Source organism: Corvus moneduloides, chromosome 13 (genome assembly GCF_009650955.1).
Source record: "Corvus moneduloides isolate bCorMon1 chromosome 13, bCorMon1.pri, whole genome shotgun sequence".
NCBI lineage: Eukaryota > Metazoa > Chordata > Aves > Passeriformes > Corvidae > Corvus > Corvus moneduloides.
This window is the reverse complement of record NC_045488.1, coordinates 18,672,789-18,700,163: the sequence shown is the minus strand read 5'-3', so window position 1 is coordinate 18,700,163 and position 27,375 is coordinate 18,672,789. Positions and strand designations below refer to the sequence as shown.

Genomic DNA, 27,375 nt, shown 5'->3' with positions numbered 1-27,375 from the left:
CAAAGTTGAAGCAAGATTAGCTCTGGACATGCTTTGAATACTTATATCCTAAAACACCTGGAAAACAACAAGAACTCTGTAGAGGATATTCTAAATAATTTAAACAGATCAGAAATCATCTTCTGTCATTTCTCTACTATGAGGGTTAGAGAGCTGGGTGAAGAAACACCCTGAATTTACCTGCTTACCCCCAAAATTCCCCATTTAGGCATACAACATGGCCTGCAATGTGAGCCTGGGCTCTCACTGCAGCAAACCACCTGTCTACTTTCTCCACCCCGCCGCACCCAGTCCCAGGCTCTGCTGGCAGTCACCTGTCGGACGATGCTCTGGATCAGCTTGTCCATGGTGAAGGCGATGTAGGCGTGGATGGTGAACATCTCGCGCAGGGAATCCTCATACTGCGACGAGTCCATGTTCCCATCCAGGAGGTTGCGCACCATGTCCAGGAAGGCCGGGTAATAATCCTCCACATCGATGTCCACTGCAACAGGAGAGAAGGGGAGAGATGAGCACACTGCCCCCAGGAAGGGTCGCTGTGAGTTTTGGTCCTCAGGTGACGGACGCACTTAAGCTGAAGAGTTACTTCAACTTGTCTTTTATGGACATAAATAAGTCCTTTTAAGGCCATGGGTATTTTCATAATCTCTTGCTTTCTAGCTCCAGCCTCCTCCATGAGCTTTGTATTTCTGAAAGCTTTTACTTAGGGAACTTGAGGATACTTTAGATATGCAAATGTAAAATGAAAGCTCTTCTGAAATAACTGCCACATATTATCCTTCTGCTATTCCAAGTCCCATGTTCCCCATATCTTCCCATCTCCCCAGGGATAATAAAAGAGAACCCATCTTAAAGGGTCACTGCTATCACGTGCCTGAAGACACCCAACAACCCCTGTCACCACGCTACAAACAGAAGCACCTTTTTCCTCCCAGCCTCCCACCAGAAGTCACTCACTGGGCTCCTTCAGTCGCAGCTGGATGGCAGGACTGTCACTCTTGTCTCGCTTTATGCCCAGCACTTCCCTCTCCCACTCCCGTTCCCGCGTCTCCTCCTCGATCTGCCGCTCAGCCTGGGTGCAGATCCGCAGCAGCCGCAAGCACAGGATCTGGTGCAGCCTCATGAAGATGTACCAGTTGCTGTTCACGTAGAAGAGGTTGTAGACCTCATCCATGCCCCGCAGCTTCTGGGCTGTCGTGTTGTTGAACATCAGCTTGGTTTTGGGAGGACTACCCCCAACGCCATTGTGCTTTTTTGCAGCCCCAGTAGCTTCGTCCACATCCATTTCCTCTTCTTCTTCCTCTTCCACATCCGAGAGTTCACCTCGCTGAGCAAACAGCAGGTCTGGAATGAAGTGATACATGATCTGCTTGATTTTGTACTTGTCCTCTTTCTGGATTCCTGTCTGCCGCTTCACGTGGTGGATGATGAGAGAGGCAGCATCTTCCAGGATCTGCTTGTCTTCATAAGCTAGCGAGAGGTGTGGGCCTGTGGGCACTCCAGCATTTTCTTCTGAAGCCTGTTCTTGCCTCTACAAAGGAGAAACAGCACAAAAATCAGCCTAAACAATCCCTGTCCACCACCCAAGAGCCTGCTAGAAAGCTCTGCCAGTGGAACAGATTTCCTCCCGCATCAAGCTGTGAGGAACGGGAACTGAAACTGCACAAGCAAAGTACATAAGTTTAAGGGAAGGAAACTATTGCTGACCATCTCACCTCATCATAGATGCTTTCAATCTCATTGAGGAGACTCTTTGACCTTAGGACCTTGGTATCATTCTGCTTGAAGTTGATGCCTTGGTGGTCCAAGGATTTCAGGTAATACTTCTCATTCTGCTCTCGCCAGACTTTATTAAATCCTCTCTGGGCTTCTCGCCACTCTTCCTCTTTCATCTTTAACCTTGGATCAAGAAAACGAGGGTGAGCTAAGAGATGAGCATACAAGAAAAACCCTGGCCCATGGTTCTTGGTGAGTGTTGACAAGAGCTGAGCTCCTGATGAAATGGGCATGGATCAAAGACATGCCACAGAAAGGAGCTTTCCAGGAGGTGCACCCCAGACATGCTCTTCTGGAGAAACCACTCTGGGTTTCTTTCACATCTAAGTAAAACCATGCAGGAACAAAGCAGCCCCGGGAGAGGGGATAGAGGGACAGGGAAGTCAAAAAAGCTGGCCCTGGACTCTCAGAAATCCCCAGCAAGTCACATAGCTCCACCTGTGGAACAGGGGCAGCTTAGTTTGGACAAGGAACAAAGCATGGACACCTGAGTGTCCTGGGAATGCACTCCTGAAGCTTGACTCAGCATCCCAAACAAAGCACCCCAATTCAGTCCAAGAAGGGTAGGGAAACTGGGACCTTGCAGGTATCCTGCGAAGGCTGCTACCCCCAGTTCCAGAACTCCAAAACACAGGACCAAGAGTCCCACAGAGCTAACGGAGTATGTACTACTGCTTACACATCTCCCCGACCTTCCCCAAGGAGCTGCAGCATCCACTCCCTTTTAGCTGAGGAAGGGGAGGCTGACAACAGAAACAGGACTGGGAATCTGAGGATAGCAGAGCCACCATGATCTGGGCACATACAGCCATAGGATTTGGAAAGGGATCACATTTAGCCCTGGGACAACAGTTTCCTTATCTTACACACAGTGAGGACAGCAAGGAAGAAAGAAGTTTAGGAGGAGACAACAAAAGCTCTGTATCCTTCCAGCTGAGCTGTAAGAATTTTGTTTCAGGAGGGCAATTCCCTCTAGGTGACTATTATGGAATACACCAACTGTCCAGAATATAAATGAACTTCTTAGTGTCACAGAAAAACAGAATCATGGAATGGTTTGGTTTGGAAGGGACCTTACAGATCATCTTGTTCCAACCCCTGTCATGGGCAGGGACACTTTCCACTGGACCGTGTTGCTCCAAGCCCTGTCCAGCCTGGCCTTGAACATTTCCAGGGGTGGGGCAGCCACAATCTTTGGGGGCAAATTTACAGCCTTGTGGAGTTCACACTCCTTAGGGGCAGAAATTAGCCACTTTTCCATAAATTTGGACAGCATACAGTGCGTTACCCTTTGGAAGGGACCCTGGGGCAGGGTGCTGGGGCAATCAGTACCTTTTCAGTACAATGGGAACAGCCACGGAGGGGTTCTTGCGAAGCCCATCGATGATGTCAGCTGCTTTGTCAGCATATATCCTCTGGAGAGCCTTGCGGTGGATCACCTCCGAGGTGCCCCCCAGGGTGTTGTCCAGGCGGAATTTGGCCTGCTCCTCCGCAGACAAGCGCGACAGTTTCTTCTGGATTGCCTCCAGAACGCGGATCGTTGCCAGGTTGGTCTCCAAGACAACATCCAGCTGGAGAGAACAGTGCATTAGCCGTAGCATTTGAATAGACAAAACATGATACTTCACGGAGACAAACATTCAAGTGACGCGAAACAAGAAGCTGCGCCTGTTTAACAAGGTGTACTCGAGCACTTTGGTGCTCAGATGCTCTAAAATAATCCAATTATATTTCATCTGCTACCCACATAATACTGCGTAAGAATTTAAAGGCTACCAGAACGATACTGTTTGGAAATTACATCTTCCAGCTGGGAATAGAACACAATTGACAGTTACTCTACAAAAGGATGGGCCAAATCTGAGCGGATTCAGGTAATTGCCCAGCTAACTTCCATTTCCAGTCAAGATGTCAGTTGTTTAACATCCTGAACATACTACTTTGCAGATGATTACAGGGGAATGCATGTTCTCATGCACAACGTGGGCAGGAAGAACAGCAAAGATGCAACAATTCCATGCTGGCCATTCAACAATTTCACGTGGAGTGGTGTGAACCAAGAGCTCTGCACAAAAGGTGAGGGGCAGGGGTGGCAGCTTAGTGGTTGTGCAGCCACTACTTCTTGCATGAAGAGAACACAAACTTTTATGCCAAAAACCAGGTGGCAGACACAATAAAATGAGATTCTAACATGCAGTATTAAAGGTATGATTACATCGAGCTCATTAACTGTCCACAGAACAGAGCTTTCCAAGACATGAACCAAGAAAAAGCAATTTACCTCAAAACGTTCGTCCTCACACCTGTAGATGTGCTCTTCATATTGTGTCTTCTTGGAGCTCACAAACGTGGAATCTTCGGACCAGGACGGGAAGGAGACCCAGGTGTCATTCAAAACCTTTGAGGGAGGCAGAGGGAGAACAAGAGCCATGGTCAGTGTTCAAGGGGATCAAACCTGGCCAGCTTCAAGCCCAGTTTTCTGATGGGACAATCTAATTCCCCAGTTGGAAGAAGTGTGTGCCCTTTCCAAAGCCCAGCATTCATAGGGCAACTCCAAACAGCCAGAACCCAAACAGCCAGGCAGCCTGAAAAATTCATTGGCTGGAGCTGTGAGGAAAAAACTTGCGAGAGAAGAGGAAAATAAAGGTGAAAGGAGCTTTTCTGCTCCTTTATATTAGTCAGCTGCAACCAGCTGGTTCCTCGTGTGTGATTCACCATCAACACTGTGTGGTCACCACAGCAGACCTGACTGTTAGACAGGACACAGTTGCTGCCTCCAAACAAGGCTAATTGGAAGTATAAATCCATACCCCAGCATCACCTTTCCTGACAAAACAGCTGAGCACCTGCAGCTTTCAATACAGGAGCAGAAAATCAAAAAGCAAACAAACAAAAAACCAACAACAACCTCAAAGAGGCCAAAGGCAAAGAAGCAATGATTCTGGCAGACAGTCTTGAAAGCCAGGCCCAGTTTCCATAAACCCAAAGCCTGAACAACTGAGTCATTAGATTCTCCCAGGGAGAAAAGTTTGTAACTGCATCACACAAGATGCTTTTGAGAGACATGTCAAGACATGGATTAAAAATTCAGCATTTCAGAGAGAAAGAAAGATGCATCTGAGGGAATATGTGGGAGAATCTGTCTACAGAAAACATGATTTTCTTTTAAAGTTGGCCTAGAGACAACTCTGAAAGCAGGCTAAGAGAGAATTTAGGTAAAAAGGTAGCAATAATCCTGAATTACATACCACCTTGTAAAGGACCTCTGAGATCACATTAAGACCACACAGAAAACCAGTTCTGTCATTTCCTACTTGTAGTGTTTTAAGTTTGCAATCTCAACGTTCCTTTCACAGGTTGTACTACATAACACACCATAAATCAAATGTAAGAGCATTAGGTATGTCAGTAATTAAACATCATAACTATTCAGTAGGTTTTTCTCCAGCTGCCCCCCCAATGCTCTTTGCAAACCTTTCCCAAATGCTGCTGGAGAAGAGATGATGCCAACCACCAAAGCCTCGTGGGTATCACAACTCCCAGCATAACCCAGTTCCTAGACTGACGCCTCACCCTGTGCAATAAGCTTCTGGATACGATCCAGATGTTTACGGGAACGCCACTAGGAATACCTTGGGTGTGCTCCCCTCGGGCTGCCACACGTACTGTGAGGATCCCGAGCCAGGATGGGGTGCCCACACATGCCTGGCTGCAGGAGCAGCACAGATCAGTGTGGATCAGTGCTAAGCAGGCCTCAGCTCCATGCTTGCCACCACCAGACGTGCCCTGACATCCCCAGGAACCTTTCCAACACATGGATACAAAATAAATTCCCCATCCTGCTGCATTTTGCTCGCCTTTGCTCCAACGCTTTCAAAAGGCTGGGAAGAGCCTTCCTCTGTGACACAACTCCGACCTTACCTCTTTACACAGCGGAGTCCGCCCTGTGCACTTGGGTTGCTGGTAGCTCTTGGGCAAGGCTCGGTAGCTGGAGCCCAGCCTCTTGCAGGAGGCATAGTCAATCTCCATGGCAATCCCCTCAGTAGCCCGTTCCTTCGGATACGTCTCCATGTGAACAGATTCCTTATACCCCAGAAAGTTTTTAAACCAAGTGAAAAGTTCCGGGAATTTCCTAAAATAAAAGGAATGAAGTGAAAAATGAGCGGAGCGCTGAGCTGTGATGCTGAGGCTAGAACTGATTATTACAGACCGCTCTCAAATTATCAATCTGGTGAGAAGACCCTCTCTGCTCAGCCCCACTTCCACAGGGCTTGACCAAGTGGGAAGCAAGCACCTGTTGTTGATCAGGAGGGGGATTGCTCTCTTGGTGCAACTAAGGTGCTTTAGGAATAGTGACGAGCAGGGAACAGCTGTCAGAGCTTTTGCTGCAGGGACAGCACTCATGGCACGGTCACATCTGGGTCTCCCCAAACTATCCTGGTAGTGAACTCAGGCCAGATTCCTACTTGTTTGCCAATGTTTTGAACCTTAAACCAGACCTTTGCTTTCCAGAGGCAGCAAGAAGAAACTAAAAGACAATTCTGTAACTACGTAGCAAAAGGTTTCAGTGCCAAGCAATTGCCTCAACCAGACTTCACAGAGCAGCATAAATCATGGAGAAGCCTTTGCCTGCAAGGCTCAAGTTCACCTGTTTGCAAAGTTACCTGAAGAATTTATCAGTGTAAAATACTGCATTTGTTCAAGTCCTCTTATCTCATGCAAAGCTCCAGCAACAGGATGAATTGAACCTGTTACTAATTGAATCACCAGTTATTCATTATATGGCAAAAGATAACATCCAACTCCAGAATAAAAAACCCCCTGTATTATAACTTTCCCTATAGTTAGAAGCACAGGCTGTAGATGGGAGAAGCACAGATTTTTTTTGTCAAATACTGCACCTTTTCTACCTGAAGTCAGACATTCTGCTGATGCCTGGCTAATTCCAGTGGATCTACAGAGCAAGTGGAAGCTCCTTAGGGCAGTTTCTCTGCACAGTAGCTACTGTAATGGGCTCCTGAACCCAATTTATGTTGCTACTGCCTTCTCCCTTGGAACCAGCAACTCAGTGCCCAGGCAAAAGAAACACTAATCCTGCTGCCCAAAGCTAATGAGAGGATATCTGTTGGTTTTAACCAATTAATAAGGCTGTTCTGTACACTACTGACCATCATGGAAGTCATAAATTCCTATTTAGAGTTCCTTAACATCTTTGGCTTTGTGACAGAATTCAGCTGCTTTTTGGAAACTTTAGTGACTTTATATCAGCACTCTGCTTTTTCTGGGGGGACATTTCCTTTGTAATTAGACAGTCAATCTTTTCTCAAATGACATAACCCATGATTCCAGAGCAAGAAACTGCAATAACAGGCTGCTAATAATTTTGTTCACCCTGCTGGAAAGGGAAGACACACAGCAAGCAACACCTGCACTGCTCCTGCATGCTGCCTGTCAGGACAGCTGGGAATCTCTCTGGGATAAGGAATAGGAAAGGGCAGTGCAGAAGACCCTGAAGGTCAGTGTTTCTTTCCTGGCTCCACGAGAGAAACAGACCAAGAAGATTAAGCTTCTTGCCTTGTGTAAGGAAAGGGGCTGCACTTACCCCAGGAATGGAGAAACCAGCTGCACGAGCTCGGCCCGGGAGATCACCTCCTGGTTGAAAATAACCAGGCAGCGCAGGAAGTTCTCGTATGCTTCTGTGCTACGCAGAGCTTTGCGGACCTGAGGGAGGGGAGACAAGAGGAAAAGAGGAACTATCAGGGTGAGACCAAGCAGGGGGAGGTCCAGGAGACCTGGATTTGACACTGTGCTTCCCACCGAGGCGTACAAATCTTAAAGTGAGCTGGACAGAGGGAACTTGCCCTCTACACAGGGCCAGAGAAACAGGTACTGATGGGAGCCATCCCCACGCTGGGATCCCCTGCAGCGTCAGCACTGGGGCATTACTCTAAGAAAGGAGCTGCAAGTGAAGAATTAAATCCTTCAAAGAACTCTGTAACAGCTGGATTACAAAACATTGGAATCGTGGACAACATCAATTGTAACTGCAGCATCACAAACCCACCCAGGCTGCTTTTAAACTCCAAAGAGTATTTCAAGCAGGGAGCACGGGTATGAGACCCATGCCCTGGGTGACATCTCTCCAGCCTCTGCCTCCTTCCAGCTTGGATTATCACAGACAATCCTCCTTCTGCAACCCTGATCTTCACAGAATAAGGAAGCCAAACTATTCATCCCAACACCATTACCTTTCCCACAGGAATAGTCAGATCTACACATCAGACTGAGATCTATCATTGTTAAGTTATTCATCATTATGGTTATAATTCCACAGCAGGGATTTCTAGGTTTACCCATGTTAACACCTACACATCCTCCAAGCAATAAATTGGTTCCCAGTTACCATTAGCTGGTTCCCATCACGCTGCAAAATTCACCACATCAGCAGGGAGCAACCAAGACTGTAATCAGTGTGCGAATTTTGCTTAAAAGGATGGTTTTAAGTTCGTTCCATACTCCCCTCTGAGCTATAAGGGAATGTATGGACATCTCAGAAAAGACACCAAGGTACCACTTGGAAACACCCCATATCTCCTTCACTTGATCTGTGTGCTAAACCAGCAACAGGTAACAACTGTGCAATTAATTAGATTAATCTCTGAGGGAAAAAAACCCACCAAAAAACAACCCAATGTAAATATGATTCAGTTGCTTTGTAAACTGAGTTCCCCCACTGCAGCCAGCTGGTTGTAGATGGGTACAAGCTGTGCCAACACAGCAAGACATGCCAAGCACATCATCAACTGTACGGGGATTTCATAAAGGGGAAAGCAATTTGGAGTGTGGGTTACAAGAGAAAATTCCCATTCCCTCAAATAAACTGCAGCAGCAGCAGGTGGGAAGCTGGAGAAGGAGCTTTGGGGAAAAGACACATGTAAAAAATATCACCAATTTTTAAAAATTTCAATGGATCTGACTTAGAGGTCACAGGATACATCTGAGGTCAAGCTGAGAAATGTTATCAGGGGGGTGTAAATCTCACACACTTCACTGTGATAGAAGTCCAGATGTGTATACAGGCAGCACCTACATCAAGGACACGTAGTATCTGCATCCCACCTCTCACCTTCTCAAAGAAGAGAGATTCTGTCCCCACACCATGTTTGCTGGCTTCTGCCAAAGACTGGTCTTTTAAACCAAGCAGCTTTGGTTTCTTCTGTTATCAAAAAAAGAAAGGCAATTAAAAATAAAAGGGGTGTTTAGCAAGTTGAGATCATTCGATTATCTATCACACAAATGCCAGCTCCCTGACCCCACCATGTGCTTCCCATTAAAGGAAAGGTGGCTTTTTTGAAGGACAAGTCTATTAAAACACGTGCTACAAGTTAATTTACTGAATGTTAATAAGTAGCATACCACCCCAAATATTTGTAATACATTGTTGCACGCTTTCCTGTAACTAGCTGACTGAAACAATCACACTACAGCACATCTTATTTTTATAACCAGTTTGGAAAACTGCCAGAATAAGTGATTTTCCTATCACTCATCCACTTCTGTAAGTCTTACACCTCCCCAGAATAACAATTTTTTCCTCTCTTGCATTCTACTGCAAGATGCTTTGTTTTCCCCATACCACCCCTGCACTCTCCATCCTCAGAAAGGCTGAAAGTTGCCTCCAACACATGCTTCATTTTGGTGCTCTTGATTTGAAGGGGAGGAGAAAGGGCAGAAGGGGATTTAAATCCCTGGATTTAAATGATACAATCACACCTGCTAATGCTTTTCATGACAAAGGACGATATACTGGCTTCAAAAAAAGCAGGCAAATTTATCCTTCATGCACAAAGCCACCTGGCCACAGGACAATTTTTGTTGCACTACAAAGCCTCGCTGCTCTCACAAATTGTGCATCATTTGAAAAGGGCAAACTCTGCTGAGAGAATAATCATTCATCATTGTATTAAAAGGCTTATCACAGGAAAGATGAACAAACATGATTCTACTGCATCTGCTCCAAGTTCTACTACAACAAAGCTTTCAGCCACACCTTTTCAGCTTGTCTTTTCCTACATGCCTTAGGAACATTTGCTACAAATTTTGGACAAATACATTCTGTGGCAGTACTGAGACTTTTGTCTCCACATTCCACAAATCCCCCTCATTAACCACTGCTAATAAAACTATGTATTTCTAATAAAGTGATGAAAACTTTGTTTTCCCAAGCCATTAAAGTAACTATATCCCACCCTCAGGAACAGATACCACCACTGGTTTGCAAAAATCAGAGGCAAAGATCTGTGCTTGGAAACAAGGACTTCTGAAAGGTTTAAAGACAAACATTATTTTCCATGTTCTCAAGCTGCAGCCTGTGCCACAAAAATCGCAAGGACTTGGAAAACACATCCTGCTCTGCCACAGCCTCCCGGGACAACCAGGGCTCTGAAGGAGCAGCACGTGCTCTTACCTTCACCGGAGGGGTTGCCCCAGTGCTCGAGTGCCGTCGGATCTGGCAGCCGTTCTGGTTGGGTCTCTGCTGCTTGTTGTTGAGCTGTGGCTTCTTCACTGTGCCTCCGTGGTCATTCCTGACCGATTCCACTTTCTCTGCAGTTGTCTTACTTAGCAGCTTGTTCAGAGACAAACCCGTAAGACCATTAGGGCTAAGTTCCACACAAAATGTCACAGAATGGTTTGGGTTGAAAGGGACCTTTAAGATCGTTCCATTCCAATGCCATGCCATAGTCAGGGACATCTTCCACTATTCCAAGTTGCTCAGAGTTCCATTCAACCTGCCCTTGAACACCTCCAGGGATGGGGCAGCCACAGCTTCTCAGGGTAACCAGTGGCAATGTCTCACCACCCTCACAGGGAAGAATTTTTTCCTGACATCTAATCTAAACCTACTCCCTCTCAGTTCGAAGCCATTCCCCCTTGTCCTGTCACTCCACGCCCTTGTAAAGAGTCTCTCTCCATCTTTCTTTGAGGCTCTCTTCACATACTGGAAGGCCACAATTAGGTGACCCCCGAGCCTTCTCTTTTCCAGGCAGAACAATCCTAATTCTCTCAGCTGCTCCTCACAGGAGAGGTGCTTCATCCCTCTGATCATCTTGGCAGCCTCCTCTGGACTTGCTCTGACAAATCAATGTCCTTCCTGTGCTGGGGACCCCAAAGCTGGATGCAGCAGTCCAGGTGGGATCTGCTGCTCCTCCTAGCTCTAGATGACCAATGGATTTTACTGCAGTTACAGCAGTAAAACAACAGTAACTTAAAACAACCCTTTCAGGCAAAGGAATTGCATTTAAAATAAAAGTTATTTAAGAGACAAGTTGCAGCCAGAAAACACAGTCTACCCCCCTGACCTCATTCCTACACCCCAAGAAAGAAACAGCAAAAGCACATTTTTCTGAACACTGGCTACATACAGAACACTGCATTAGTTATTTCAGCCTGTCTCCAAGGGTACTCACCACAGAGCTGTTGGCATCAGGCAGGAACTGCCCAAATTCCGAGAGCAGATCCTCCTGGTTCTTGAAGAGGCGAGCTACCTGGGCATACACCTCCTGCTCCGTCAGAGCTGGTGTGTAGTTCCCTCCTGCCTCCTTGGCATTGCGCTGCTCTTTCTGCCAGAGGAAAGAGGAGAAGTGTCAGAAGAAAGGATGCACAAACTATTCAAGTGACAAATAAAAAATAAAACTCTCAGTGATATAAATAATGAAACAGCAAAGGTCTCAGCTTCTTATGTAAAGCATCATACTATATTAATAGTATGACTCTTATATATTCTAAGTACCTATACTTATATATACTATAAATACATCCTAAATGCCCAATTGGCCCTGGAACAGTAAGACACTGATCATAGAAGTGGTTGCTTTGCTTTTAACACAGAGCTACAGCCACATTGTCTCATCCCGACACATGCTCATAGAAAAATGCCAAATCCAGTTCTTAAACAAGCATTTCAGACACTTCCAAGCAAAGATGAGGGACTGAAATCTATTACTTCATACTGCTGCGTAATCTTTTTAACTTGCAAGAATCCTGCTTAGTTCAAGCAGAATTCAAGACCAGGCTGGACAGGGCTTGGAGCAACCTGACCTAGTGAAAGGTGGCCCTGCCCATGGCAAAGGGTTGGACTAGATGATCTTTAAGGCCCCTTCCAATCCAAATCAGTCTATGATTATTTGCTGGTCACTGCTAATACAGCACAACACCCAAATGCAAGTTTTGGACACCCCCCCCACAAAGCAAAGCAAGAGAAATAACCATACGTAGACCCAAACTCGTATTTCTAACACTTGCCTGATACGTGTGGAGAATCTCCAGGAAGGCTTTGTAGATGTCCGGCTGTCCCTGGAACCGATTTTTGATCTTGTTGACGTAGTTGATGGCATGATTAAACTCCACGGGCTGATTGTTCTGCAGGGATGGTGTGGTGCCCAGAGAGATTGTCACAGGTGTGTGAGGCTGGACCGGTGGCGAGCGTGGTGATGCGTACGGCGGAATCGGGGGGGTCTGCTGGTTGGCAGGAGTATGTGCCTGCAACTGCGATGGCTGAGGAGAAAACAAGCTGTGTTAGGAACAAGCAGATCCCCTTATGGTTGGGATAAAGGCACTTTTAAACCACTTAGGGATAGATAAATATTCAGTGGGCCAGCAGAGACTAAACCGCATCAGGGAGACAAAATGCCTGGGCTATTCAAGCTGTTGTTATTAAGATGATTTTCCTTGCTAATTGCTTTGGACTGAAACCTGACAAGGGACACAAACTACCTCAAAAATTTAACAGAGCTAAAATGCGTAGGTACGACCAGCTCCAACACTACAAGTGATTTTGCCACTAGAAGAATTGTGGGATATATAAAGGCAATAGCAAGGGAAAACTGGAGTTTCTTGAGATGAAAAGCAGGCAATGAGTAATTCTTTTGAATACTCTTAATGGACATCAAACAGCCAGGTGAAAATTTAGTTTTGAGGTGGCAGTTTTAAAAGGAAATGGAAGTACTTATTCCCCTCATGTTTTAAATTTTAAAACTTGTATTACACTGAGTTTTCAGGACTGAGAATGTAAGTAACCGTCTTAGAATGGCTATAAATATCCTGTTACAAGGTCCTGCCCTGCTCAGCTGCAGCTTCACCTGCCTGGTAGGGACATCTCACCTCATTGTCTAGCCTGTCCCTCAGGTTCATTTAAAAGTTTTAGCAAAGATAGTTCAACATTTTGCAATTTGATGAGGAGAAAACCACTTATACCATGGTGCTAAGAAGGAGCCAGCTCTTCACTGAGAGCATGTACTACTTCTTAAGAAAAAGTCCTTGAAATTTGACACAGGCAAGTTCATTCTGGAATGATCTGCAGAGTCCAGCTTGGCAAATCTTTTAGCAAATCTTTCAGCATGTTTTTGTTTGCCATTTCTGAGCAGGAAGTTGCATGTCCCAACGATGTTTGTCCAGAGATCAGCTAACTGCCACATTTAACTGCTGCTTTTTAACTGCATATTACCTTTTCCTTTAGCTTTTCCAGCCAACTGTTATTTAACAGTTTAGGGATTAACCCTTGAAACTTTGGAGATTCCCTCCCTAAGGCTCTGAAATATTTTCACATTTTGAATACATGATATTTTATCTGGAGTAATCTCCTTGAACATCTATTATCCTGTTCTGTTTCACATAATTACATCTTTTGGACAGTAGCATCCGGATTGTATCTAAATCGGAGGCAAATTTCCTTTGTTACTGAAAGGTCTCTGTTCTGGGCTCACACACCAATACCTACAGGCAACATCATGGTCATCTTGCCTAAACTCTTGCACTTTAGATGTTGCCAGTCACTCCTGAACCCTTCCAGCTGATGGCTGAACCAGACCCCTCTACAAAAACCATCCAATCTGAAAACAAGACTTCAAACAATGCAGAAGCCACCAAATAACAAATGAAGGTTTCCTAAAAGCTTAATTGCCTCAAGCATTTGAAACCAGACACACTCACACCAAGAAGAACATCTTCACCACAACCTCTGTTTTATGGGGGATTTCTTGGGACTTTAGGTTTAAGACAATATACACAAAAGCGGGCAGATAATGTGTGCCCAGTGATTTAACTAGGAACCTTTTCCCTAGGGTTGCTGGATCACTTCTTGAATAATGTGTGTGCCATCTACCAGATGCTCTGACTGTCTTTCAGTTCCCCACTGCCAGCAACAAGGCTTTTCCAAACTCTTAATCTTTTGGAAAGCTTATTTGAATTGCTGTCAAATTAACTATGACTGCATCTTCAAGTTTGAAAATGAGAAACTATCCCAGCAGCACAAGGGAAACACGTGAAGGTTCACAAATACTGGGGAAAAGCAGTGTCTAAGTTAATTTTTCACTCTCTAGCTCCACACCAGCTTCAGCTGGAGGCAGCAGAATCCCTGTGCTCTTAGTGCAGGTCACCCAAAGCCTCTCACCTTGCTGATTTTGGCAGGTGTGGGCTGCGGCGCCGGCTGTGCTGGTGTCGGAGTCGACTGCGCCGAAGGCTGCGACGGATGCGGCGGCTGGGGCTGTGGCTGGGGCTGCAGCCCATGCGTGGGGATCTGGTGAACCTGCCCCGGGGTTGTCACGTTCACCATGTCGTTGGTCTGCACCTCAATCTTGTAGCCAGGTGGCAAGAAGGTGTTGAAACCCATGATCAAGTCTGGGTGGCCCTTGAAGAGCTGCGATACACGGCTGATCACCCCTGGAGTGTCGATGCTGAGGAAGGAAAAAGATCACGATGTCACGATCCTCTGGGACCTTGCAGTGGGACAAGGTTCTCCACAGAGGAACCCTCTACTGCACTTTTTTCCCTTATCACCCCTAACCTATGAAACAATGCAAAACTGAGTCCTATAAACACACTGCTCAAGATTGACATTAGCATTATTTTATTAGCCCAAACAGCGTTTTATATCCACGAGATCTAGGCCCAAGTCTGACCATTATTAATGGGCAGACAACCAGATGAATGACTGATGAATGTCAGATGAACCAGATGAATGTCAAGACTGAACTTGTGAACTCCCAGTCTAAGCAAAGATTCAGTATAAATGAAGGGATGCATTTAATTTTTAGAAAATAAAGCACACAACTGCTTTTACATCACTGTCCGGGTGTGTTATTCTGTATACAAAGGCCAGAATTTAGATCCTGCCCTGTGCTCCCACGTCCACATACACTCTTTCTAACCTGGAAGGAAGAAGAAAAATGCAGCTTGTTACCTTTGAGATTTAAATTCCTTCATAATATCCAAGAAGTCATTGTAGACCTGTGGCTGACTACCAAACTGTAGCTTCACCTGGTCAAGGTAAGACAATGCATCCTCCACCTGGAGACAGACCAGACAGGTAATATTAGCAGAGTAGATTTGATTTCACCTACCACTGTTCTGTAAAACGCTCATTATTTGAAAACACAGCTGTTAGCCCTGAGCCTGGGCAGGGAGTTAAGGAGCAAAAAGCTCACGAGCCTGGTTAGTTTACTACCAGCACTTTTGTTTGAGTAAAAGGTACTCACTCCCCACTCCTGGCCCATGAGATAAAACTGTACCAAAAAGAAACAAAAAGGAAAAAAAAAAAAGCAACACAGATCAGCAGAATTACTCAGAATAAAAAAAAAAAAAAAAAACCACCAAAAAAACTACTCCAAATTTACCATGACTGAAGTGACTGCTAGGATAAACAGAACTAGACTGAGTATTTTTCCTGCATTCATATGTGGAAATTATTATGGAAGTCTAAGAATAAGCAGAAAGTGGAAATGACATATTCAGTGTAGTAGATGTCTGCCAGGTACACGCTTGCACTTCTCTCAAAAAGCCAGACATTTCAGTTCGACACAGAAGGGTTTCGAAAATGGCAACTGTGGGCGGCAAATTGTTTTACACCTCAAACAGCAAGAGGTTCATGATTCGTGCACCAACAGCCAATTTTCAGAGGTACTGAAAGAACAGCCACAGCCTAAAGCGAGAGCTCTGCGTCCCTGTGCCTCCAGCAGCCAGGCCACGCACTCAGCAGCTGCAAGAGCTACACACAGGACCGCGCTTTCGTCTGAAATCGAACAACGGAAGAAAGACTCATGTATAGCCCCAACCCTGCACTAGCAAAGGATTTTCCATGGATTTCACTGGAAGAAACACTCTTTTTGAAATTGGTTTTCAGAGACTTGTAGAAATGAAGTTTCCCAAATTCAGCAAAAGGAAAAGGGCAATGGTTTCCACCAAAACCAGAAAAGACTCGCACCGTATTTGGAAGGAGCTGAAACAGGCATCAATTCGTATGTATGTTCCTTCTCCAAATGTAGCAACTTAAAGGGGTTATTTTTGGTGGACTTCTCTCTTTGTTTAAGGATTTTACAGCACATAATCTGAGAATAGAGCCTTCCTTACTCCCAAATTACTCCCACACAACCACCCACATATGCCATGTGTTCAGAAAAGCACCAAATGTTTTGGTAATTTAACCCATTCATCCAAATACTCTAAGCAATATATTTTTCCTTTTCCTCCCTGCCACAAATCTTTTCCTAGCAAGTCCAATTTCTTTGTATTATGGTATGTGAAACCACAGGGTTTCAGCAGAAAGAGAAGCCCATTTCTGCATTCAATAGACTCCCAAACACGAGAAGCATCAAATCCTTGTCAAGAAAGCTTTTAGGAAGTCACCAGCAGGGAGGCAAAAAGGATAGACAACGGGCCCTGGCCGCACAAGGAATTTCGGGAGAGGATGGTTGACATCGGGCAGCACTGCTTGACGTTACCTTGAGCCTCTGGAACTGCTGCTGGCCCTGCACGGGCACGGCCGGGGGTGTGGGGTGCGTGTGGCTCTGCACCACCTGGCTGCCGTGGGGCTGCACCGGCGCAGGGTGGTGGTGGCCGCTGTGCACAGCGGCGATGGCCGGCCCATGGCTGCCCGAGCTCTGCGGCACGGCCGACACCTGCCAAGGCAAACAGCACGTCAGGCACGGCCACGGCGTCGTGGCAGAGAGCCTCCCAGGCTTCCCAGACACGGGAACACAACTAAGGAAGCAGAACACAGCTGGTTTGAGCTTTAACCATGACTGCTGACAACCTTACTCAACAAACTCCAGACAACTCTCATCCTATACTCCAAGTACAGGAAAGCCCTCCCTGCAAACGCATTCCAAACACAGGCTGTCCCCGGCCTGCACGCTCACTGGCTGTCAAGTATGTCCCCTGACATAAAGACCTGAAAAAGGAGGGTAAAATGGGATTTTTAATCTGACAAGAGTCAAGGTTCTCTCCTCTCCCTACATGTCACAAGTAATAATCTGAGTGAATGAATCTTTACGGGCTGCTACGTTCTTGATGTTCAGTTTGGGTACTGGAAGTCAAATGACAGCTCTCTGGCATCAGCAGGTTCAGGGGAAAACCCAGCTTGGTATTTCCCCTAGAAAAACAGGGAAAGGAATAGAAAGCATGCACTTTTGGGACTTTTTCATACTGTAAACCAGGGAAGTTTCAATTTGGAAAATCATTTTCACAAACCCAGTTTTCCATTTGAGCCTCTTTTAGATGGGACATACTTTATTTGATCCTCATGAACAAAGTAAGATTTGCCTGCTGGTTCATCTAAGTTCTTTTTAAGAAGGACTACCAGCATCAACACAGCCTCTTCCAGCCCCTGCAAGGGTCTGCCTGCAGCTCTTCAGCTCTGTGGCTGCCACTATGAGTGTGAACATCCCTTCTGCAGAAGCAAGGATGAAGCTGTGTGTAAAATCAGGCACCAGACAGGGAGAGCAGCTCACCAGCAACACAAGTGTGGAAGATTCAATATGCCAGAAATGTGGCAAAGACAAATATCACACAAATAGCCCTTCCCTGCTCTTTCACTGACAGCTATCTCCCGTGTACCCTTAAAAAGATATTTTTTCCCTCGTACCCAACTGCCAGCTTCTTGTAAAGGAGGCAACAGAGGGAAGAGTGCCACCTAATGACTCTGAGGTAACATTTTCCAAAACATTTCAATTTTCCTGAAAGTCTTCAATCTAAATGCTGATCTAGTCTGTTAAGCTTAAGATCACCCAAGATACCATACATCTTTTACAACAGCAAATCTTTTCCTGCTGAAAAACAGAAAAATGGAGGAAAACCCCTCCACAAACCTGACTGTGATTTAGAGACCATGGTCTGAGAGAATCATTAAAAGAATCGTGTTCAAGAAAGCCAAGTCACACCATGCTGGTTCATGAATGAAGCCAATAAAGCAAGCACTGCAAATGAGATGTACGATAAGTATATTGTCCAAAACAAAACCTTGTGTCAAATACAGAACTCTACGGTGCCGTGACACGGTGCTGGCTGTCCGTGAGCTAAGGGCTGAGCACACACACCTGGTAGCTGGGAGTTACGGAGTACTGGATCCCCGTGGCCGACTGCATGGTCTCCGAAACTGCCTCATAGACCGGCGGGGCCGGGGCGAGCACGCGGTGCTGGTGCGGGAAAGCCTCGGTGCTGCTGGTGATACGTCTCTGCTGCGACGCATACACGGGTGACTCCTGCTCATCCAATCGCCGCTTCATGCTGAACTCATGCTCGGGAAGCACTACAAAACCTGGGAAAAACAGACCGGTTAGCACAGGGAATTGATCCAGCGCTCCTGTCCTGCGCCGTGGGTGACGCTGAGATTGCTGCCAGCAGGTAGGGCGAGTTTCTGTCTATTCAGGTACTGACATCTTGAGATGGGAAAGTGGAATTAAAGATTTAACTTTCAGCATAGAACATGCAACCATATCTTACCACAAAAAGTATAGCCTTATTGTTGTAGTAACTTGAAAATTAGTGATTTCTTTAGTCTCACGTAAAGGATGTTGCTAACTGAAGCATCTGAAGCACACACAGACCCTGAGTGACACAAAGCTCGTGAACGCAGTGGTTGAACGCAACAGACTGGGGTAGGATGTGTTACCTACACACAGTTTATACTGACATCATAAAAAAACCCCTCTTGGACAGTCCAGGTAGGATGACAGACAGCTGTGAGAGATGCTTTAAGACACGGGGAAAAGCAGGATATGGAATCAGAGTTTGAAGTCACAAAGCCCCAAAGTGTTCTGCATTTAATACACGTGTATTAAACACATTTCGTGTGTAACCTCAGGGAAAGACACAGGGCTGCTATAGACCCAGGTCTGCTATACCAGGAGTATTTTGGATACCACATGCCACACATCTGTGGTGCTGCCAGCATCCTGGCCCCACTCAGCAGCTGGATTCCTGCCTGCCTGCCGGGGAGCATGGATCAGCAGCTCTCTCGCTTACTCCCCAGTATTTTTCTTCATGTTCCTGCCCAACTTCAAGTTGCTTTTAAGCAACTTGATTTGACTTCAAATCTGACAGGTCATTCTGCCACTGTCCCACTCCAAAAGGAGCCAGGAATTCCTGGTTCTGTTGGATTGAACTACTCACCCCAGTACTCTACTGCAAGCAAATTCCAGGGCTGTTTTCTGTCCATTGATAGTTACTGCCATCCTTGAGATGTTACCTGCTGTTTCGTAAAAGCACAGGCAGCCTATTAAGATGTTTGAGGGACAGAAAACAGTGAAATCCACCTTATTCTGCTTCAGGACCTCTCCAAAGCAAGGCCTTTTCAGTTCAGTGCAGTTAGACACATCCATTACAAAGGCAAACACATGGATCAACAAGAGGGAATGACGTTCCCTCAGAATAATGGTACAGCAGCCAACTGAGCCAATCCCCACCTACCAGGTCAGGACAGCTCTTCACAGTCTAAATCTGTCATTAATCAAATAACCCAAAGATCATTTACTAACATCTCATGTCAAATATGGAAACAGCAACCAGCAGGACAGAGGTGCAGATTTTCCCCTCCATGACATAAAAACATAAAAAGATTTGGAAAGATTTGTTTTGGAAGGGACCTTAAAGATCATCTCATTCCACCCCCTGCCATGGGCAGGGACACCTTCCACTAGCCCAGGTTGCTCCAAGCCCCAATGTCCAGCCTGGCCTTGCGCACTTCCAGGGATCCAGGGGCAGCCACAGCTTCTCTGGGCAACCTGTGCCAGGGCCTCCCCACCCTCACAGGGAAGAATTTCTTCCCGGTATCCAATATAAACTCTCCCTACTAGTCCTTCCTTTCACCTGGAGAGGGTAGGACAACAAGGAAGATGATTTAATTTCTTTATGAAGTTACTCTTCAAGTTTAACCTCTCAAGAGGTCCCCAAATCACCTGGCAGGTCACAGACAGGAAGCAGAGGAGGACTTCTTGCTCCAAGTAAAGGGGAAAGCTCATCAACTGCATCTTAATTGCAAGTTACAAACACTAAGTAAGCCTGACCCCCAGCACACACTCAGCAAGCAGAGGAGCACACTCCACGAGCTCATTTTTCTAATGGTGCCTGCACTGGCCACATCTTTTTAACTGGTCTGCTGACAAATGAAGAGCCAGGCAGGTTAACATGGAGCAACTCCTCTCAGGCACAGACCACATTTAGCTTTGCAAAAACATAGTTTTATGCTAATAAGGCTGGGACTAAACTGAGTAAATCTGGCCTCACACCATCCACCCACGAGCAGAGCTGGCCAGGATTTTGCATGACAATGGCTGAGTGCACGAGTAAAGTCTGGGCAAAGCTTTGGTGGCAGCTATTTATAACCCTCTCACCAACTTGGATACCCTTCTGCTTCAAACACTGGTCCCTCAGCCAGTCCTGCCACCTGCTTTTCATCTCCCAGGCTGGTTCTTCTCCCTTCACCCTTTCAATAATTGTGTCTAGATACACGTGGTGTAAATGTGGCGTGGTGGCTGCTCAGTGTTCCAACTTTGAGTCTCATTTCCCAAAGCAACATTCCACACTCACCCCTTCAGATGGACTAACCAACCCCTAAAGCAGAGGCTGTTTGAGGGCAGAAGATGGCTGGAAGACTCACGTGCCCTTATGAGGATTAAAATGCCACCTCAGGCTGTCTGAGAAGACTTTTCCCTACAAAGCTACCAAAATTCTTGGCCTGTGAGGCCACGGGAATCATGACAGCACCAAGGATCCATCACCACACACACACACCAGCAACACAAACACCAGTTTTTAAAGCTCCCGATTCCTGCAGGCCAAGCATACAATCTTCCAAAAATCTAGTCTGCTTTATGGTTGACATTAAAACTTCTGTGAAGTAAATAATTAAAGCTCATGTACATTCATCTTCCCTCTGAATTCCCCTCACCTTCACCAACTGAGTTTGGACTCTACTTCTATCCAAGCACTGGACCTGCCTAAACTGTGAAATTTTGTATTATATACAGGTGTGTATATATACATGGACAATACACAGGTAACAGTCAATAGCACTGTTAGTGCTAGTTACCTAGGAAGTCAATCTTCCTAGGCGACACCATGCTAACTCCTACCAGGGGTCTGCAATCCACTGAGTAAGAGTATCTCCTAGCAAACCAGCCCTTAATGAAGACTGCTAATTGACAGGCTTTATTAATCCTAGCAGAGAGATGATGATCTCGAAGCTCTGCTGTACTAGACAGAGTCTAGTGATGATAACTCTGCATCCACCAAGCTCTACAGAGAGAGGAAAGCAAACCAGCACCAGAACAGTGACCGGCCTGCATCCTGCAGGAGATATGATGCTAAATGGTCCCTAAATGCATTCATTTCCTCACTGAAGTCCTGTTAATCTTGACCAGGCATCTCCCACTGACCTCTTCTGCTCAAAAGCTGGAGAAATCTGTTGTGCAGCAAGTCCTACCCCTCCTACAGCCCACCAAAGAGCTGAGGAGGGAACACTGAGATGAAACCCAAGACTAGACATGTCATTTTGAACAGATTTAGCCAAAGCATGCTTCTCAAAGGGTCAATTCCACCCACTTCCACCCTCAGTAACAACTGATTTTTCCTTAATGATGGCAAAGCCCAGCTAAGAGAGAGGTATTTTGAGAATAAACATACAATATCAAAGACTTGTACCAAGCATTTTCCCTCCAGGTTACTCAATACTACGCTTATGTCATCATCTCAGAAATGTAGCACACATCTCCGGCATCCCCTTATGGGCTTTGAAGTGTAGATTTAGAGAGCCCCAATTCAAACTGCACCATCTGTAACCTTAATTTGAGGTTTGAAAAGCCCTCAAAATACAGCAGGGACTGAAAGTAAGTCACAAAATTCAGGTACTTTCCTTTGTTAAAAGCATTAACAGGAGGCATGTAGATCTTAGCACTGCCCGAGCAGACCAAGTCAAGAATTGCATTCCCCTTCCCCAGCAGTGTTTCTACCCAAACTCCCTATTAACTCCACTTAGAGCACACTTCATTCCATCTAGGGGAGGATGAAAACTACTGGGGTTTTTTTTCTGAGGTTTTTAGTGCTCCCCTTCACAGGAAAAGGATGGTGCATGGGAACACACCTCTGGATCTTCCCACCTGCGCCACCTCCCAGCTCACCAGCTCCGTGCCACAGGTAGGATGCATCAGGCAGAAACACACACACAGGATCCTCAGCTGGTAAAGCAAAGGAAAAATTAAGAAAAGCTATGTTGGATTTCAGTAACAATACTAGAATTATGCAATTCTACCTCGCCGACTTCATCAGAGGGTTTCCCCATCCATCTGCCTCACATAAGCCGGTGGGACAGATAAAGGCAAATGGAGCACATCCCTTTCCCTCTGGTACTGAGGGAAGCAGAGGAGTGGCAGTACTGACACAGAAAGAGAAGGAACAAAGTGGGGACAAGGCTGGTGGAGCACTGCAGGGCTCTCCTCCTGCCTGCTCACTGCTCCTTGGGAGCAACAGAGGCACAGGAGCCCAGGTGCTCTCCTCCTCCCTTGCAAAACTGCCTCTCTGGTGGCAGCTCCGCTCCCCAGCGTGTTACCACATAATATCCCCAAAATCTCCATTATCTCTATTGCAGGTTTTCCCACCAGATAAGCAGGGTCTTCTGGCATTAGAGATCAGCTGGTAAAGTAAAAAAGAAAAAGCCAAATAGAGACTAGGAAGAAAGCAAACCGGGAAGGTGCACTGCCTCACAGCACCTGTTGGAAACTCAACGCACCTGTGGATAAACACCACCTTCACCAAGGAGCTGTGAAAGAGCCACCAGAGAGGATTTTGGTCCCCCTGAAAAACTGCAGGGAAATTGCAGAGCTGCAGAGGATTTGTTTAACACATGTGAGGGCTTTTTAAAAGGTTTTCTTTCAAGGGAGAGAGGACTCAAAAGTCGGGAGCAGCAAGTGTAAGTCTCAACTCTGATCCCAGAACAGTCACGGATGTCCTGCAGGACACATCCTGCATAGGATTATAGACGAGTATGTCGCAGTGCCTGCTGGAAAGGAGCTGGCAGTGCTGCTAACCCAGCCACACGACTTCCAGAACATGACCCAGCTTGTTCAGCAGTCACTGCTATACTTTGTTTGTATGGTGCCACACAGCCCGGATCCCCCGCCCATAGCACAGGGATAACCCCCTGGCCACCCTACAGAGAGGCACTTCCAGGACCAGAGCATCATTCCAAAATGAAATGAGAAACATTCTTAGAAAAAGGTGTTGGAAAAGCACGACCTGAAGCTTTGGGAGCAAGTTAGGAGAGTTTTCTGGGGGGGGGGCATCATGACAGCTGTGCCAGCACTCACCATGAGGCAGACGGGACATGAATAAACCCCACTCATCCAGATGGGTAACAAGTTGGTAAGGCATTGATCCCTGCTTTGCCAAAAAGTGGCCTGGGTGCCAAACCCCACTGCACAGACACGATCCAAAACAAGCTCTACAGAGCTTAGAGCACTGTTTTGCCCCGTTCCCTGACTGCACCTACCCCATGCACAGAGAGAATGCTCAGAACCCTTTTATTTAACCAAATGTAACAAGAAAAGACCCCAGCAAGGTTGGAAAAAAGTAGCACGGTCCCAAAAGTGCACCCCCAGGCTGAAGTGACAGCTATTACCGGGCTCTTTTCTGCTCCAGCTCCAACAGCCATAAAAGCGTTCCAACACTGGAGAAGTCCAGAACAGCAATCTGGACAGAAAACGATTCATAAATCCTGGAAACGTAAATGATCCGCCTGCCAATTCCAACACGATGCTCCCAGCCCCAAGACGCACACGTGCCAGGAGCTTGTCCAGAGGGCTTCCCTGGCAATCCAGGCAGGGGCCAGGGGGAGAGCATCCCCCTTCCCCACACTGCTCACAAAAACAGTCTGAATCACTCAGAGTTTCCCCAAACTTGAGCAAATTAGCGCTATTTTTTTGGATGAATGATTACATTGCAGCATCTCAAACAAATTCATGCTGAGACCATGTATCTTCACCAGAAGACAAAGGCGGGAGGGATGAGGATATGATACTTTGGAGGGGAGAAAGCACAATTTCCTTTTGCAAAGAGTGTACCCGTGTGAAAAACTGCTAACTTCACCTCAGCAGGGGAAAAAAAAAAGACCCTAAAAAGTGGTTTTCTGTCCTTGGAGATCCAGCACAGGCTGACACCGAGCTCCCAAGGCACTTTATGTGATGAAGGAACTTTTACAGATGCTTTAAAATTAGTATATTAAAATAAAATGCCATTTTAATTTAAAATACTGTACTGTTAATCCTATATAGTAATGTTTACCTTTCTGAAACTGTATTTTTTTTAAATAATTACAAGTTAGGAGTGGAAAATGGGCAGTACAGACACACCTGTAAGGAATTAAGTTTGGCATTTCCCACTTGTTTACTGACCCTACACCTTTTAGCACAACTGGAAGTGGCAAGTTAAAAGTGAAACGTGAGGCATTATGTCAGCCTTAAGCTACACTTTAGCACACAGACCAGGTTTAGATTCCTCTGGACAGCGTGGGAGACTGAAAATCTATGCACAGCTGGAGATGCCTTTGATAATTAGTTTAAAATAAAGCTGACACAAGTTATTTTGCCCCATTTCAGTGGTTCAAGTAAATGGATTTCTTTAGGGAGGTAACTTCTATCTGAACACACGTACTAGTCACACAAATAACAACTATTAAAATTTATTCTGAAACCAGGCCAGGAAAAGGCAGAAGAAACAAGATTTAGTTAAGCAGACACCAAGCACGGTCATACTTTTAAAGCTACCTGAACTCCACCAGCCTCCTGCTATCAAAAAACCCCAACCCCCTAAAGTAGTTTCTAGGGATGTACAACAGCCTGAAGAACCAAAAAAAGGGGGTGAAATACCAGTGCAAGTGTCTGCCAAGTTCACAGCACGGGAGGACGAGAAGAGGGATCCGGCTCGCTATTAAAATCGCTGGAAAATTATTGGGTGCACGAGGTGCTCTCGGGTTTCCATGTATTTACGCGTCGCTCCAACAGGTCCTTTTGGAGAGCTGCGCTATGGAGCTGGAAAACTGCGAAAAGCGACGGGGGGAACCCTCGGCGACCCCGGAGCTGCCGCGGAGCGCCCGTGGCGCGGCGGAAGGCGGCAGAGCGCGACCCCGGCGGGGGGTACGGCCCGGCAAAGCGCTTTCATGGCAACTCCGCCGGGAAGTTGGGTGAACCCCGGGACCGGAGGAGCCCCGCGCCCCCCCCGCCGACTCTCGGAACGCCCCCCGGGCGGGCGGGAGCCCCGGCGGCGGCTCCGGCGCGCGGTGCGGCCGGTACCGGGGCCGTGCAATGCGGGCGAGCGCTGCCGGGGGCGGTCCCGCCGCAGCCCGGGAGCGGCACCGGGCGGAGGGCGGGCGAAGGGGCGGGGGGAGGAGGCGGCGCCCGGCTCGCAGCGCGCCCAGCGGCCGCCGCACGCTCCGCCCGCCGCTCCCGCCATGCCGGGGCCGGGACACCCCGGCGGGGCGGGGCGGGGCGGGAGGACGCGCGGCCGCCCGCGCGGGCCGGAGCTCCCCGGGGAGCCGCGCCGCGGGCACCGACCGGCCCCCCCCCCCCAATCCCGCGCCGCCGCCGCACCGGCGCCGGGCCCCGCCCCCTACGGATCGCCGGAGGGGGCCGGCCCGGGGCCCGGCGGCCTCCCGTCCTCGCCGCCCCGCTCTTCCTTACCTCGAAGCGGGCCCTGGCAGCGGCCGGGTCTCCCTCAGGGTCCGGGGGTGGCGGGCACCTCCCGGGCGAGCGGCGGGGGCGGGCTGTCCCCGGCGCAGTGAGAAGGGGGGATCCCCGCGCCCCTCCTCCCGAAGGGGGGGAGCGGGCGGGGGCGGCGCCGGTGCCCCGGCGGGGGCGGGGGGCTCGGCGGGGGGGGTAAGATGGAGTAACCGTCTGTCGGCCGCCGCGGCGGAGCGCTGCCCGCTTCTCTGTTCCCCGGGAAATCCCGCCCCTCCTCGCGCAGGGGGGGAGCCCCGAGCGCCCGTTGGGCGAGACGCGCGCCCGTCACCGTCTCGGCCAATGGGAGCACTGGCCCCGCCTACCAGGCCCTCCCCTATTGGCCGCGGCCCCCAGGAAGGGGATGTGGAGAGGAAGGGAGGGAGGAGAGGAGGGGGGGAGCGACCGCCGAAGAAAAATGTCCGTATAAGCAGCGCGCCCCGCCCCCGTCCCGCCTCCCCCGCCGTCCTATTGGCTGCGAGACCAAAGCACCGGCCAATTAGCGAGCGGGGCCGCGCCGCCGTCACGGCGAGGGGCCCACCCACGCGGCGGACTGGCCCCGCCCCCCACCGACGAGGCCACGCCCCCCTCTCTGGGGAGCCCTTTTGTGGAATGTTTACATCGCGGCCGCGGCCCGCGCGAGCGGCTCCCCCGGCCGCCCCCCCCCGGCCCCGGGCCCCGGCGCCAACCGGTTCGGCGGCGGGGGGGGGGGGGGGGGACTTGGCGGCGGGGCCCGGGCCCGGGGGCGGCGCGGCGCTGCCTTTTGTCCCCGACCCCTTCACTTCCGGGATGGCGGCGCCCCACGTGGGGCGGGTCGGTTACACGTGCGGGTGGGGGGGACACGGCACACGCACACACTGGCTCACGCACACCCCCCCGCACACTCGCACACACTCACACTCACGCACGCACGCACCGAAGGGGGGGGCGTGGGCGGTACGCGCCGCGGGGGGCGGTGCCCTGCGCTGCTGCGGCCAATGGCGTGCCGGAGAGGGGGCGTGGCCACCGAGCAATGGCCCCCTCCCTCCCCCCCCCGCGCACACACACACTCAGTCACTCGCCTCCCCCCCCCCCCCCCCGCTCCCGCCGCCCGTCGCGCGCTTCCCGCCGGCGGGATCCGGAGCGCGCGCGCGCTGCTCTCCCCTCCTACCCCCCCCCCCCCCGCCCCTTTTCCCTCAGGTTCCCGCCCGCCCCGTGGGAAGCGATTCCCGTGAAAGGGAGCAAAACTGGGAAAGTGTGTGTGGGGAAAGCAGCTGTTACATACCCTCAACGCGCAGGCGAGCAGCCCTGAATGGAGGGGGAACTCCCCCCGGGGCGGATTGGCTTCGCGGTGCCGATCGTCACGGCCGCACCGCCCACGGGGGGAGGGGGACGGGAGGAAGGGGGTGTGAGGGAAAGGCCTCGCAGCGGAGGGCGGGAGGGAGCCGGTGCCCCCGCGGCGGTGGCCAGCGTTCCCGTCCGCTAAAACACGAGATGGAGATGGGGGTTAATGCCTTCAATTATCGTTTTTATCTCCCTTTGGAAAGTTGTGGAGGGAGTTACTGGGTTCCCCAGACGGAGGCTG

General features: G+C 48.5%; 1 protein-coding gene across 5 annotated transcripts in view; it reads right to left on the bottom strand.

The window, feature by feature from the left end:
- Positions 1–27,146, bottom strand: part of SIN3A (SIN3 transcription regulator family member A) — a 32,075-nt gene extending 4,929 nt beyond the window's left edge. Inside the window, exons 1-16 of one of the 5 annotated variants that reach the window (XM_032122526.1) lie at positions 27,076–27,146; positions 18,144–18,364; positions 16,551–16,727; positions 15,014–15,120; positions 14,225–14,507; positions 12,079–12,330; positions 11,244–11,396; positions 10,244–10,402; positions 8,903–8,992; positions 7,379–7,497; positions 5,698–5,908; positions 4,058–4,174; positions 3,109–3,347; positions 1,716–1,899; positions 958–1,531; positions 315–484 (exon numbers count right to left, since the gene is read on the bottom strand). In XM_032122526.1, the coding sequence (XP_031978417.1) occupies positions 315–484; positions 958–1,531; positions 1,716–1,899; positions 3,109–3,347; positions 4,058–4,174; positions 5,698–5,908; positions 7,379–7,497; positions 8,903–8,992; positions 10,244–10,402; positions 11,244–11,396; positions 12,079–12,330; positions 14,225–14,507; positions 15,014–15,120; positions 16,551–16,727; positions 18,144–18,332 (3,024 nt within the window). In that variant the 5' untranslated portion in view covers positions 18,333–18,364; positions 27,076–27,146. Of the gene's footprint in view, positions 1–314; positions 485–957; positions 1,532–1,715; positions 1,900–3,108; positions 3,348–4,057; positions 4,175–5,697; positions 5,909–7,378; positions 7,498–8,902; positions 8,993–10,243; positions 10,403–11,243; positions 11,397–12,078; positions 12,331–14,224; positions 14,508–15,013; positions 15,121–16,550; positions 16,728–18,143; positions 18,365–21,858; positions 21,875–22,186; positions 22,205–24,965; positions 25,240–25,775; positions 25,974–27,075 lie in introns of those variants that run through there. The other 4 variants (XM_032122525.1, XM_032122527.1, XM_032122524.1 and 1 more) reach the window with 4 other exon arrangements.
- Positions 27,147–27,375: the final 229 nt, after the last annotated feature.